General features: G+C 39.8%; 1 protein-coding gene across 2 annotated transcripts in view; it reads right to left on the bottom strand.

Annotated features, from left to right (window-relative positions):
• The window catches only part of LOC144596914 (EGF-containing fibulin-like extracellular matrix protein 1), a 91,421-nt gene that overhangs the window by 13,454 nt on the left and 62,961 nt on the right, over nt 1-15,006 (bottom strand). For both annotated transcript variants that reach the window (XM_078405792.1, XM_078405793.1), the window contains 2 exons: nt 4,620-4,742; nt 461-580 (listed from right to left, as the gene is read on the bottom strand). In XM_078405792.1, coding sequence (XP_078261918.1) covers nt 461-580; nt 4,620-4,742 — 243 coding nt within the window. The remainder of the gene's footprint in view (nt 1-460; nt 581-4,619; nt 4,743-15,006) is intronic.

Genomic DNA, 15,006 nt, shown 5'->3' on the forward strand with positions numbered 1-15,006 from the left:
CCAAGAATTACAGTGAACTGTGGCTTGATGCCAGCTTGGCAGGCGTGAGTAGGAAACCTTTGCCATAGGGTATTGCTCACACTATAAAATAGCAGCTGAAAACGAGTCTCATAGAGAATGACACAAGGAGTTGTGCAGCAGCTGCCAGGTTTAATGATGTCACGATAGAGAGCAAAAGATTCCCAACCACACGAGTTGTTGAATTCAACATAAAAGGATGAGGTTTAAACTACATGTTAGGTCCTGTATCAAAAATGTACAGCAAGCTTTGTACTTTAATAGGGCTGAAATGTTGGAGTATGTTTTGGTGAACTCAAATGAAATATTCTTTATACCTTTATAATTAAGGTTTATTTTTGTATACTCTTTGGACACCTGATAAGAAAAAGTTTTGTTCTGAAATTACTGGTGGTGGTGAATTGAAGCTTTAATGGAATGATGAGTAACAGCAGATGCTTACCCCTGCATGTGCGATTGTTGCTTGCCAACTGAAAACCAGCGTTGCACTGACAGTAATAAGAACCAGGTGTGTTGACACATCCATGATGGCAGTAGGTGGCTACGTTACATTCATCAATGTCTGCATAATCATTGAAAAATAAATTACACAACTACTCATGTTTAAGAAGATCATTGCCAGACACCCAAAATGATTAGTGTCAAGGGCCATGGCCCAACGATGTAATATTATCACAGCAAGGTTGTTTTATTCTGTTTCAAGTCATATTTCTTTATTGGTAACACTTTGGTTCATTCTGTCTTTTTTTTGTAAGTTGCCTGCTAATCTACTGTACTCTAATATCAATTTTGATTTTGTTATTTCCTATTTCATCTCAGACCATATTAATGCTTAACGAATACAGCTGTAGTAGGGTTGGAATACTTGGTTAGTCAGCCTACAGGAGCCATGCCATGGCTAATTTGATACTATGGTTACAATGTGGCCAAGACTAGGTTGAAATCTATCATTTCCTCATGATATTGAGATTTTATGTCAACATTCATCATTTCATTTTAAAATATCTATTCTTAGGATGTGCAAGGTCAACAGTATTGCCCAGACTTAACTTGCCTGAGAAAAGCATGGTGGCCTGCTTTTGTTGTTGCAATACATGTTATCTTATATTGTAATGATTTAATGCAACAGAATGGCTTGCTTTGTTTGCTGGTTGAACCTTGGTGCTTAATACATTACCCTAAATGTCACTCCCTCCGTGACTGGTACATTATGGTGGCACCTACATTTGTACAATGTACAAAATGCTCCTATGTTTACTCACCTGGATGTTCCTAACAGAACCTGACTCCCATCATTGAAAAAAGGACAAGGGCAGCTTGGTTCATCATCCGCACCCCTCAAAATCGCAGTCCGTCAGCACTCAAAATAATAATTGTATTTCCTTTGGAATGGAACTGCCTACTCATCAATTTTATGAGAGTTGCTTTATTAGCAGGAACAAAATGGTTCATGAAAGTAATTTTCTATTGTGCCTGTACATTACAGTACTTGTGCATGAGACAATAAACTTGACTCGACTTCCCACTGCCTTCACAAGTTGGGAAGCAGTTCAGGTCTTTAGCTGGAGGTGCTTTTCTAACACTGCTATGGGCATGATGAATTACATTATGATGCTCCATCCAACTGAGAACACATCTCCAGTGATCAGAACCTCCGCTCTTTCCAATATCTTCTACAGTCCACCATCTACTCCCACATGTCTTCCCTGTGCTCTAATCTCTCCCAGACATTCCACCGATGCTTCCTCCTCTCCCAACATCTATTGCCACTCTTCAATATTTTCTTTATCCTGATCTGTCCTTAGCACCCCCACTTGAATCATTTGATTTCCGTCTCCTTCTCCCTTGTTATCTCCTCCTCCCCTCCTTGTCTATTGTTAATGCCTGGCATTCAGCCAATCTCTCAATCACTTAGACAGTGGCTGGGAAACAGATTTCAAAAAATATAATTTAAGTCCCACTGTTAAATTTGGCAATAGCCGAGGAAAACCCTTTGTAAAACTGCCCTTGTAGCCCCCGTCCCCTCCCAGTTTCCTCAAAATATTGCAGCCAACTTGAGCAACAGCTAACATGGAATATAGAATCATGAGATCACATTTCAAAGCCTCGTTGCACCAAGGTCTCAGTTATTTTTATAAAATGTTCCTACTCTGTTTTTTTTTACACATAGCCAGAACTGAACTTTATCATCACTCATTGCCAACTACTATTCTATGAATTCAAATTGCAGTTCAAAGAAAGGGATGATTTAATACTTGGAAGTCTGTGTTCCTGTATTGAAATTGTACTTTGCTTTTATAGCTTAACTATGTTTTACTGGCAACTTTTGTTTTATTACCTGACATATGGAATATGCAGAATGCAATTATTTTGATTTGAGCCAACTAGTAGAATGGTGTTCATTTCCACTGAGGCAGATTGTCCAGATGATGTAATAATAAATACAACTAGCTTGGAAACAATTTAAAGGGCAATAAATTGTGTTTAGAAATCATTGATTCTATCAGTATTAAATGATAAATTCATTTTCATTGATGTTGTATATTAATCTTGGTGACTTTTTCACTTTCTACATAATAGAAGAATGAGAGTACAGTAAACCCTTGTTATAGCGGTCCATAGAGAGGGGAGTGGTGTCCGTTATTGCTGATTGTCCGCTATAACCGAGTAAGGGATTATCATTGTAATCAGAACCACAAATGCTGGTCAATACACAAAAGAACACACAAAGTGTTGGAATAACTCAACTGGTCAGGCAGCAACTCTGGTAAACATGGATAGGTGATGTTTCGGGTTGGGACCCTTCTTCACACTGATTCAGGCTTCTGAGTTATTTCAGCACTTTGTGTAATTTTACTTTAAAACACAAGGCGCTGATGGTGCTAGTCTGCACCAGCGAGCCTTTCTTCAGCTGCTGCACAGTCCGGTTGACACGGCTGTGGCTGCGGTTCATGTTGTGGTCCCTGGCCGACAGCACTTTCTTCAGGCCACTGACAGGATGCGCTCGGTCACAGTGGGGCTCCCTCCCCTCTCACCAGCTGCTGCCGTGGACAAAGTGACGGGAGAAGGAGGAGAAGGCAGCAGTGAAGCAGAGCAGACAAAGCGACGGCCGACAGGAAGAAGCGGCAGCTGGTGAGAGGGGAGGGAGGTCCACCGTGACCGAGCATGTCATGTCAGGCACCACAACGTGAGCCACAATAACATTCAAGTCAACCAGGCGGTTTGGGCAGTCGGTGAAAAAAGACTTCCTGGTACGCCTTGTGGGCCTTTCCCTCCCCCCCACTTCACTGCCACCTCCCCCTCCTTCTCACCCGGAGTCACCGAGATACTCCGCCTTGGAAGATGTCAGCAACTTCTGGGAAGAAGGAGGAGGAAGGAATGGCACAGCAGACAAAACAAGAGGAGGAGGAGGAGGTGGCAGTGAAGAGCGTAGCGGACAAAGCAACAGCCAACAGAAAGAAGCAGCAGCTGGTGTTAGGGGAGGGAGCTCCATGGTGACTGAGCGTGTCCTGTCAGTGGCAGCGACCTGAAGAAAGCGCTGTCCCCAGGGACCACGACGTGAGCTGCAACAACAGCTACGTCAACCGGACTGTGTGGGCAGCTGGAGCTGCCAGGGGCCGGGGAGGTCATGTGAGCCGCAGTAGGTCTGCTATATGCAAAATCCATTATAAAGAGGGCTATTAAAATGAGGGTACACTGTATAGAAATACATGTATGCATATTAAATTACATATTCCTGAAATAATTCAATTCAATCATATTTAAATGTTGTTTTGTAAACTAAATGATTTTTTTTTAAAACAATGTTTACGCATAAATTAATCAGGATGATGAATGATTAAATTAACCATGTTGCAAGGAATGGTTAACATAATGACTGATGCACTTCCAGCTTTAGTACTTCTGCTTGAATCCACATAAACAGATGTAGGTAAAATGTATCTTTTGGTTGTAATTGAAGATTAATTTAGCTTATCACTTGGGAATCAGCAAACATTGGTAATCTCGGTTGGATAGAAAAATAATTTTGTCACAATTTTGTCCGTGGGATTTAGCAGAGTCCAATTTTAAGGATGAATGTCATCCTTTAGTTGCAATTTTCCTTAAAACTATGTGATTTAAATTTGGAACTGCTATCTTAGAGGAACCCAGGTATTAATACAGGGGAACTCACAATAGCCAGATACTAATAAAAAGTTTGGGGTATGGAAGGAAATCAGAGAACCCTGCAGAAAGCTACCTGGTCACATAGTGAATGTACAAGATCCACAAGATAGCACTCAAGGTCAGCGTTAAAGCAGGGTCCCTACAATGATGAGCTGTACTACATTCTGCACAGTGTTTGCAACTTATGTTTTTCTGAAGGCCCAATCTAACAATTAAAGGGGCCCAATCACTTATTAATAATCACTTAAAATAGAATTGTCCTGCTCAGTTTTCTAGTCATGGATAGGGTTTAGACATCAACATTCACAGAAAAGATACATTTATTTCTTTTTTGGAAGCAGAAACGTTTCGAGTCCAGAAATCTTATTCCTAGAAACTTTATTTCAAAATTTAATAATGCAACATTCATTTCTAAGTGATTTTAATGTACGTACCCAAACATTGGTCTCCACGTTTGTGATAACCCTGTCTGCATCGGCAGCTGAATGAGCCTCTTGTGTTTATACAGATTAGTTCGGAAGCACAGTTATGGTTTCCTAATGCACATTCATCGATATCTGTTTCAAAGGGGAAAAAATACACATACTTCAGTTGTGGATGATGAAACAGAACTGTTTCTGTGGTTTTACTTACTTTTTACTGTTTACTGTGGTTTTCATTGTCATTTCAGCTTCCAAAGGCACATTGGTCTAGAAACTTGGGCACCAAATGAAGTCCTAGGTGTTGAATATTGTGAAGAAATGTTTTTCTTTGCACGTTTGCACAGTGTCTTTCTCATATTTGTTTGGGTTGCTCTGTTGCCACAAGCCAAAATTGTGCAATCATTGGCTAATATAGACAAATTAAGGTCCTTTGCTTGTTGGAGGACCCTTATGAACCGGAGCTGTCTCATAATGAACTCACCTGTGCCACTTTTAAGGTGGAATAATGCTTTTGCACTCGTTTAAAGGGTTCTATTAATATTTCCAGCTACCTGCTGGGCTGCTACTTTGAACTACCATCCATCTGTGTTCTGCCTGTCAAAATTAAAATTTGACTTTTGAAAATAAAGTTTTGCTGGCATTGCACAGTTTCTGGTTGCACTGTTGAACACAGTCAACTGCCTTTCGAATTGGAGGATGGTAGGAAAGCATTAAAGCAGGATCAAGAGGGAAGTAGAGGACACTATAGAGATGGTCACATCTATAGGAGGAATTGAAGGCGCATTTCTCCAGTTGGCAGAATAATATACAATTTAAGTCCTCTTGTGAAGCTACAGATTGGACCTTGCCTTGGAAAAGCTTCAAAATTTCCAGAGGCCTTTTTCCCCCTTTTAGACCGCAGCACATGAGAGCAGCAACAGATCGCATTTCATTATGTAATAGGAAGGTCACCTGAGACAATCTTTATAAGGAGGTGCAACTAAATCATTTTGAAAGTCGTTCTTCACGAAAATCTTAATGCAATGCCAATCCCTGGCCATTGTATATACAGGAGATGTTGTTGGAGGTGAAAACCTGCTGCCGGAAGTGATTTATCCTGAAGCATGTCTGTCTGCATGGCTGTCATATGGGAGGCCCAGAACAAACATTGCGCACAGAAGGGCTGGAGAAATCTTTAGGAAGGAACTGCAGATGCTGATTTAAACTGAAGAAAGACACAAAATGCTGGAGTAACTCAGCGGGACAGGAGCATCTTTGGAGAGAAGGAATGGGTGACGTTTTGGGTCGAGACCCTTCGTCGACCCGAAACATCACCCATTCCTTTGCTCCAGAGATGCCAGTCCTGCTGAATTACTCCAGCATTTTTGGTCTGTCTGCTGGAGAAATCTTTGACAGCTAGCAAGGCCACGTTTCCTGGCTGGAATCAGAATTGGGTCAGTGGGCCAACTCCCCAGTGCTAAACGTCCTGATATTCTGTGGACTAAATGACAGGAAATTTGCAAAGGACTGCTGTATGTTCTGTGCCAATTTGAGGTTAAGGGTAACATTAGGAAGTTTTATCCATTGGCAAGTTGCTACTCTCGATTCGGCCTTTGTTTCTTTCTGACCATATTCTTACTAAGTTCTCAGATAGTATTAATGACGCATTATATATTTATTGTCTCTTGTGCACTTGTTTTCATCACTAGTGAAATCTCTCTTAAAAAAAGAAATCTTCTGGTTGTTTTTTCAAACTGCCTCCGCAGTTCAAGAGAAGATGCCAGACATTTATGCAGGCTACTCCAGACTTACACTAATAGCTTGCTCAATTCACTCTTCTGGTTTATCATGGACTTTCTTGAGTGAATGGCTGCAGCTGGTGATCTGATGAAATGGCACCATGGAAACAATGTGTAGTCACCAGTTATCATCCTTTTTTTAACCTCAGCTATTGTAATAAACAGAACAGCAAACAAAAGCCTCAAGCGTTCTTGCAGTGTATTGGGAATTCACTTGTGAGAAACTTCATATGTCACCACAAAGGACCTATAGATACAGGGAATGTAAGCCATTTTTGCTGATATAATTATAAAGGTTACCATTTGGTGCTCAAAAAGCCTGATGGATGGAATTATTATCTTTTACTTACCCGATATGAAATATTAATATTTTATACTTATTTATTGCCTTTTGAACCTGTCGAGGCCACTGTTCAGTTGTAAAATTAAAAACTGAGGCAATCCTACATAGAAAATCCATTAAGTTGATTGATTGAGACAATATTCCCTCTAACATCTTAGAATAAGCTGTTGCACAAAATGTTAGAGCCAAAATCATATCCTTTGCCTTTGTGTTGCAATCAGACATACTTTTAACTTTGGTTTCAGCAATGAGTAGGATTCCTCCAAAGTTTCAGTGCCAGCTCCTGAGCTACTGCTATGCTTGAATACACATTTCCTGCTGAATCTTTATGACTGACACTAATTTGATGTTTCTTGATTAATGCGTTTACTTTTACAGCCTCCTTGCGGCTCTTTTGCATACTTCAGAAACTTGGCTCCTAATTATCTTCAATTAATAGGCTTTCCATTAGTATTGGGCTATGGAGCGGAAGGTTTCCAAAGTACAAATACTATTTTTATTCTCTAGCCAATCCCAAGTAAATGACTAAAAGTATGCAAACAGTTTCAGCAGATTCCCTTAAAATACAAACAGTTCTTATGAACTGTGGCTGTTGTGCAAGAACAGAAAGTGGCGATGAGGGGAAGAAAAAATGTCACTGAATTTAGGATGGTTCATATTATCAAATGAACATTAATCTTTATTGTGCTCTGTACTAAAAACTCTAAGAGACTCTGGAGTGTGCCCAAAATTCCTGTCCCTCAAGACACACATCCTTACTTATGCCCTCTCCTCAACAAGCTTTCTTTTGCTCTTTGTCCACTTTAGCTTCAAATACTATTTTAAAGTTTACGTTATTCAATCATTTTCAGGATGTAGGTGCAACTGGAATAGCCAGCATTATCACCCAACTCTACCTTCTGTTGAGGCGGTAGTGGGGTGTCTCTTAAACCACTGTATTCCATTTGTTGAGGGTACTTCCATCTATCTTATAGTAAATTCCTAGATTTGGACCTAGCAATAAAGAAAGGACACTGATATATTTCCAAGTCATGATGTGATTCGGAGGGCAACCTTCAGGTGCTGATGATCCCCTGTGACTGCTGCCATTCTCCTTCTTGGCAATATACATTCTGTTTTGGGAAGTGCAGTTGGAGTAGTCTTAGTGAGTCTCATCTAGATGAGCAGTGCATTTTGTGGATGGTACACACCACTTCCAAGTGTGCATGTGGGAGAGGGGATGAAAATTTAGGGAGATATATGGGTAATCAATTAAGTGGGTTGCTTTGTCCTGGATGTATTGATCTCTTTAAGTAGTGAATGAGCTGCACTCATTCAGGTGAATGTAGAGTATTCTACTGCACTCCTGACTTGTGCTTTGTAAATAATGGGAAGGCTATTAAGGTATTCAGTAAGTGAGTTAACCACAGACTATATGGCTTCTGACTCTTGTCACCATTATAGTCCTGTTGAATTTCAGTTCAGGATGTTCATGGTGTGGGATCTGGCAATGGTCATTTCATTAAATATAAAGGGAAGGTGGTTATATTCAGTCTTGTTGCAAATGGATAGTACGTGTTTCTAACTTTACTTTTTTCGTTTCACCATCCACCAGTAATTTGTACTGGGATATTTGAAACTGTGACACTGTGAAGCCTTCTTGGTTCAGAGCTGCAGTATGGAGAGAATTTCTATAGAATTCAAGTGAGGGAAGTTTGTCTACACATGACACAGGTAACACAGAGCAAAATTACCAGTAGAGACTGATAAAATATCATTGATACTTTTGTACAAACTAGAGCCTTGAGAAAGAAATCCCAGTTCAGATTGAGCCTTTAAGCCAACATTAAACTTTAAATCATTCTGCTTATTAAAACGTCCAGAATGAAATTGAGCGAATCCAGTGATTGCAAATCAGTAGCCTGTTTTATAGACCATTCTATTTTCAATTGAAAAATGGGATGAGATGTACAATTGCATGGTAATTGGTTGTCAATTTCATATCGTTCAATTTGCTATCCTCCTTTTAACAAAAGAAGCCCATTTTTACACTCACTTGACTTCTGCAAAAGGCAATGCATTTCCATTATGTTGTGAAGTGTTTACCCCTGAGTTATGAGAAAGTAGTTGATGCCAGTTGTAAGACTGTATTTAGATTTGGCAAGGATGAGTGGTTCCAACAGGAAATATATTAGCATGTTGCAAACTTTTTCTTTGCTCTTGGCAGTTTTCTTTAAGTTCTTCAGTCATTGCCAGATACCAATGCATTGTGCATTATATTTAGTAGTTGGAGTGCCACCCTTTTGTTCACTCAGGAGATTTCTGTAATGTGCTGCCTGGAGAACTCACTTCCTTTTCAGATGCATTTCTTGTTACTCTACTACACCCCAGTTTGAATTTGGATGCTGCAAGTGTGTGCAGTGAAAATGCTTCTTCATCCAGAGTTTTATTTTTAACCATTTACATCTTATCTCTCCATTTCTACAGCCTGCTGATAATTGAAATAATATTGGAGACCTTGAATAGATTGAACTAAACATTTCTCCTTTTTAGCAGGGAATGAAGCAAAAATGTTAAATTATGTTAGATCCAATGTCTAGCGTTTTACCTTCCTCATTGGGCTTGTAATAGCATTTCCCACTGAGAAAATTGTTCACAAACACTGGAGTCAAAGTTTTGGGCTGTCTCTGGGCCGCACCATTTATGTTGCGTGTGCCAACAACCTTCGTTGCTTTGGGAATTTCAGCCCCTAATTTACACAAGGAGTGAATTATTTGAGCTTGATGAGTTACTGAAAAATGAAACCACTAGCTGAATCATACTGATTCTGGTTGTCCTGCCAAAAGTTACTTGGTGACTGATGTTTCAGTAAATCACTGAGTCATGGTTACTTTTGAGCCACATTTAATAGCTGTACTGAGTGGAGGTAAAAGACTTTAAAGTAATATTTTCTCAGTACAGATTTATGTTCAGCTTAAGAATAGCACATGGTGCAGTTATGATACAATGATTATAAACAAAGGTTCATAAGGTATAGACATAAAGAATAGAAAATTAGAAAATTCAGTTTGGAACATTGAGCTTATTTCTTGTATATAACAAATGGAATGATTTTTTTGACATGGTTCCTGTTTGAGGCATACATTAGTAATCTCCTGGAGAAGTAACTGAAGTCATGAAAGTTCAAAATATATAAATTACTCCTCAGTTATCCAAGGAAATTGCAAGTGAAAGATATTTAAATTGCAAGTGAAAGATATTTAAATATTAAAGGACAAGGACAGAGCTGGAAAATGCTCCGAGGTGAAAGATCAACAAGATTTTACTGCATGGTGGAGGACCAAATAGCCTGTACCTTGCGAAAGTTGAGGATGTCATCTTAATGTTAGCTTCTGCATTTCTATACTTTAACCAATTGCATTCCACAGTTAAAGTGTAGTTTGACTCAGCAGGAAGTGGACAATGCATTTCATATTTAATTGGTTCTTTATTTAGCTTTTATGTTAGACTTTAGAGATACAATGTGGAAATAGGACCTTCGGCCCACCGGGTCTGTGCCGACCAGTAAACCCGATGCACTAACACTAGGGACAATTTACAATTTTACCAAAGCCAATTAACCGACTAACCTGTAAGTCTTTGGCGTGCGGGTGGAAACCGCAGCACCCAGAGAAAACCCACACAGTCACAGGGAGAACGTACAAATTCCGTACAGACAGCATCCGTAGTCAGAATCGAACCTGGGCCTCTGGTACTGTAAGGCAGCAACTCTACTGTGCCACATTGTGCCGCCCGACCACAAGTGCCACCCTCTGAAAAGCCTCTTCCTAAACAGTCAATTAGTTACTCCTCCGGCTAAGGAATTAATATAAATTAAACTAACTCTTCTGGGAATCATTTCTTTGGTACCGACTGAAACGAACCTTCAAGATTTTAAACACAAAGTGCTGGAGTAACTCAGCGGGTCAGGCAGCATCTCTGGAGAGAATGGATGGGTGACGTTTCGAGTTGGGATCCTTCTTCAGACTGAACCCAACCCGAAACGTCACCTATTCTTTTTCTCCAGAGATGCTGCCTGACCCGCTGAGTTACTCAAGCACTTTGTGTCTATCTTCAGTATAAACCAGCATCTGTTGTTCCTGCACCCATGCAGAACTCATAGACTTCATCAACTTCACCACCAATTTTCATCCTGCACTCAAATTTACTTGGACCGTCTCCGACATCTCACTCCCCTTTCTTGATCTCACAGTCTCCATCACAGGAAATAGACTATAGACTGACGTCTATTACAAACCCATTGACTCCCACAACTATCATGACTACACCTCTTCCCACCCTGCCTCCTGCAAAGACTCTATCCCCTACTCCCAATTCCTCTGTCTACGCCGCATCTGCACCCAAGATGAGATGTTCCATATTAGAACATCCAAGATGTCCTCATTCTTTAGGGAATGGGGGTTCTCCTCTCCCACCATAGATGAGGCTCTTAATCGTGTCTCCTCGGTATTCCGCAGCTCCGCCCTTGCTCCCCCTCCACCTTGTCGCAACAGAGACAGAGTCCCCCTAGTCCATACCTTCCACCCCATCAGCAGTCGCTTACAACACATAATCCTCCAATATTTCCGCCACCTCCAACGGGATCCCACCACTAGCCACATTTTTCCATCTCCACCCCTTTCCACCTTCTGCAGAGAGTATTTCCTCTGCAACTCCCTGGTTAACTCATCCCTTCCCACCCAAACCTTCCCCTGCAACCACAGAAAATGCAACACCTCCTACACCTCCCTGCTATACCTCATCACTCGACTCTGACCAGGTACCCCGACAGTCCTTGCAGGTTAGGTAGAGGTTCACTTGCACCTCCTCCAACCTCATCTACTGTATCTGTTGTTCAAGATGTGGACTCTTATACATCGGCAAGACCAAATGCAGACTGGGCGATCGGAACACCTTTGCTCAGCCCGCCTGAACCTACCTGATTTCCCTGTTGCTGGACACTTTAATTCTCCTTCCCATTCCTACACAGACCTTTCTGTCCTCGGTCTTCTCCATTGTCAGAGTGAGGCTAAACGCAAAATGGAGGAACAGCATCTCAAATTTTGCTTGGGCAGCTTACAGCCCAGTGGTATGAATATTGATTTCTCTCACTTCAGGTAGTCCCGGCATTCCCTCTCTCTATCCCTCCCCCACCCAAATCGCACTAGCTTCTCATTTTCACCCTACAAACAGCTAACAATGGCCTGTTTCCTTTGTCATCGTTACTTTTTTTGCTTATCTTTCATTCATTTTTCTTTATCTCTCCACATCACCATCTATATCTCTCGTTTCCCTTATCCCTAACCAGTCTGAAGAGGGTCTCAACCTGAAACATCGCCCATTTCTTCTCTCCAGATATGTTGCTTGTCCCACTGAGTTACTCCAGCTTTTTGTGTCTTTCTGCAGTTCCTTTCTACACACTTCAAGTTTTCAAACTTGCTTGAAGTATTGCAATCATTTGGTGAGAAAAGACACCAAGAATAGGTCAATCTTTACCTTAGAAGTCTGATAAGATGGGGTCAATTATCAACTCGCCCCAGGCATCACACTGGATGTGCTAAATATGAGAGAAGCTGCCTGATCTGCAGTGCCAGCTTTAGGCCAGGTGAGAATTTGAAAATCAGCCCTGGTGTGTGGTGGTTTGGGTGTGATGAATGTACCTCTGTACTACAGAAGAAGCAGCTTGTGCTGCAGAATGAATAAAGTTTCCAGAAGGAAATAATTGGTCATTTTTGAGACCACAAGTGTATATGAAAGAAATTAAATTTACATTTCAGTACAATATCATTGGGCCAAAAGAAAACATTCTGGGCTTGGTTCAGATTTATCTTCTGATACCTGGTACTGAGCCAGTTTAATTAAGGAAGATTAAAGTTCATAAAAGGGACTGCATTTCTTTCTGAAATTTTATTTTGGTAAGAAGAAAGAAGTTAATCGATGAATCAGCTTGTGTTCTCAGTGATCACATTGACTTCTGCTTAATTGAACACAATGGTTGAGAAGGTTCTGGTGAATTATCTTATAATGCATCTTGCACTTTCCATGTGTCAGAACACTCAGTGTACTCCGAAAAGTTGACAAATACCCAATTATCATATTAATCTCTTTGTAAAACATTGAATTTCTTTCTCTAGGTTTTTTCCTATGTCCGCAATTGATGATATTCGGAGATAATCCTGACAATTCTCTATTTTTATTCTTTTATTCTCCTTTTCTTGTTTCTTTTATTACTCACAAAGAAAACAAAATCCAAATCACTTCTGTAACTATCGAAATGTTGCACTGTACCCAACAGCTTTGGAGTACATGGGTACAAGGAACGAATTGGTTCTTGAATTCTATTGTTCTATACGGAGAAGCATCCGGCATAAAAAGATCTTCAAGATAAAATGTAAAATCAGCATCATAGTTGAGCGAGGGACTTTAGTCACCAAGTGAAATCCTGGTTTTGCTGCATTTTGTATTTGTACACTGTTATGTAATTTAAAGTGAATTTGCAATTTAAAAATAACTGTGTATCCTCAATATGAATTCACTTTACATACATGTTAGACACCGGATGAGAAATGAATTGTATTCTTCAAAATTGTGCCTTAATTACACATTTCTTGTTTATTTGGAAATTATTTTTAGTTTCCTTGAGTAATGCACACAAAGCATGAGTTATGTAATTTTGGAAAAGTGCCACAGCTGGAGCCTGCAGTCTGGGTAAACAAATCTTCTGGATACTGGGCAAGTGTGAGTTCCAGTTAACAAATCAAATTGGAACTTGAGTAGATGGTATCTGACAGGATTAGCTCTGAATATTATCAATAGTAGACCCAAGGGAAACTCAGGGAAAGAAAATTAAGCAAATCTCTCAAATGCAACACATCATAAACCTTTCCTAAAATCTTTTACTTTGTTTAAATCCATGTGCATCTAGTGTTTAAATGAGAGCAGGTCAATGTTGTCAAAAAAATCTGGCGTGCCAGAAACAATAGCCAGATGGTTAAATTCATGTACGCATTGGAGTGCTGAGACAGAAGTTTTAGGATTTAAACAGCAGCATGAAACATGTCAAAATTATTTTCTTTCAGTGCAAACTATATAGCTGAGCTCCCGGGCTTGGAAACTTGAATCATATCTCAAACCTCTGAGAGCTTCTGGTAGAGTTATAACTATTGCATGATTCTCTTTGAAGTACCACATGCCTTTTGGGGAAATACTATTAAAAACATTTAGTTAGAGGGGAAAAAAAGGATAATGGGGAGCTGGCAGAATAAATACTAAAGGTTGTATCATTGATTTATTATGCTATGGCTTTAGGTCTGTTGTTCTTTTCTGGTTTTCAGTAAACAAGCTCTCTGTAATATTGTCATCTGTTTGAAGGTTAAGTTGAGAAAATGAAAATAGATTGTCTGACTAATTTTTAATTGTTGTTTTTGCTTCCCTTCCACATTTAATCAGCTTTCCCTGAAAATTCACATTCACACCAACATCACTTTCCTTGGCAATCGCTTCCAGTTCTAACATCACATTTGGATTACAATTTAATTTCCACCCTTTGTGATTCATATCCACCTTATATTATGGAAAACCCCATCTTGTTTATTTTTCTAAGAAACACTGTCCTGTTTTTTGTATTTCTTCTGTCTATTGGCTTTATCTTCATCTCCTTTTGGACAAAGTATGTAGTCAACTGTCAGATATCTCCTTTGGCTCAACATTCAGCTGTTCTTGATCACCTACCTGGGATGATTTTCTATGTTATCATATCATATCATATATATACAGCCGGAAACAGGCCTTGTCGGCCCACCAAGTCCGTGCCTTAACAGTACTATATTAATTCCACTTTTAACTGATCAATTCATTACTTCAAACTCCAGGTAATCTATGGCCTTTATGAATGCCAATATGTCTCCATTTTAATTCATTCAAAACCTGACATATTTAATTTTCAGTTTATCTTTTAGAATTTATCATTGCTGTTGATTACATTTAATATTTAGTGGAGATACAAATGTCTGGAAAAAATTCTCCATTAGATGGTGCAAAGCTGAAGTAAAGAACGTGGTAACAGGAATAGGCTATTCATGCCTGGACTTTGCTACCCCCATTAAATCTTCCACCATTCCTCCTGGCTGTTCGACATCTGACTTCATCCTTTGCTGTGTTTCCATAAATGCTTAATGCCCTTGATTATGCTGTGGCTGTGGGATTTAGTGGGGACACGGTAATTAGATTGGAACATGTATCTTCTGGGTTTCTACAATTT

This window comes from Rhinoraja longicauda, chromosome 9 (assembly GCF_053455715.1).
Source record: "Rhinoraja longicauda isolate Sanriku21f chromosome 9, sRhiLon1.1, whole genome shotgun sequence".
Taxonomy (NCBI): Eukaryota; Metazoa; Chordata; class Chondrichthyes; order Rajiformes; family Arhynchobatidae; genus Rhinoraja; species Rhinoraja longicauda.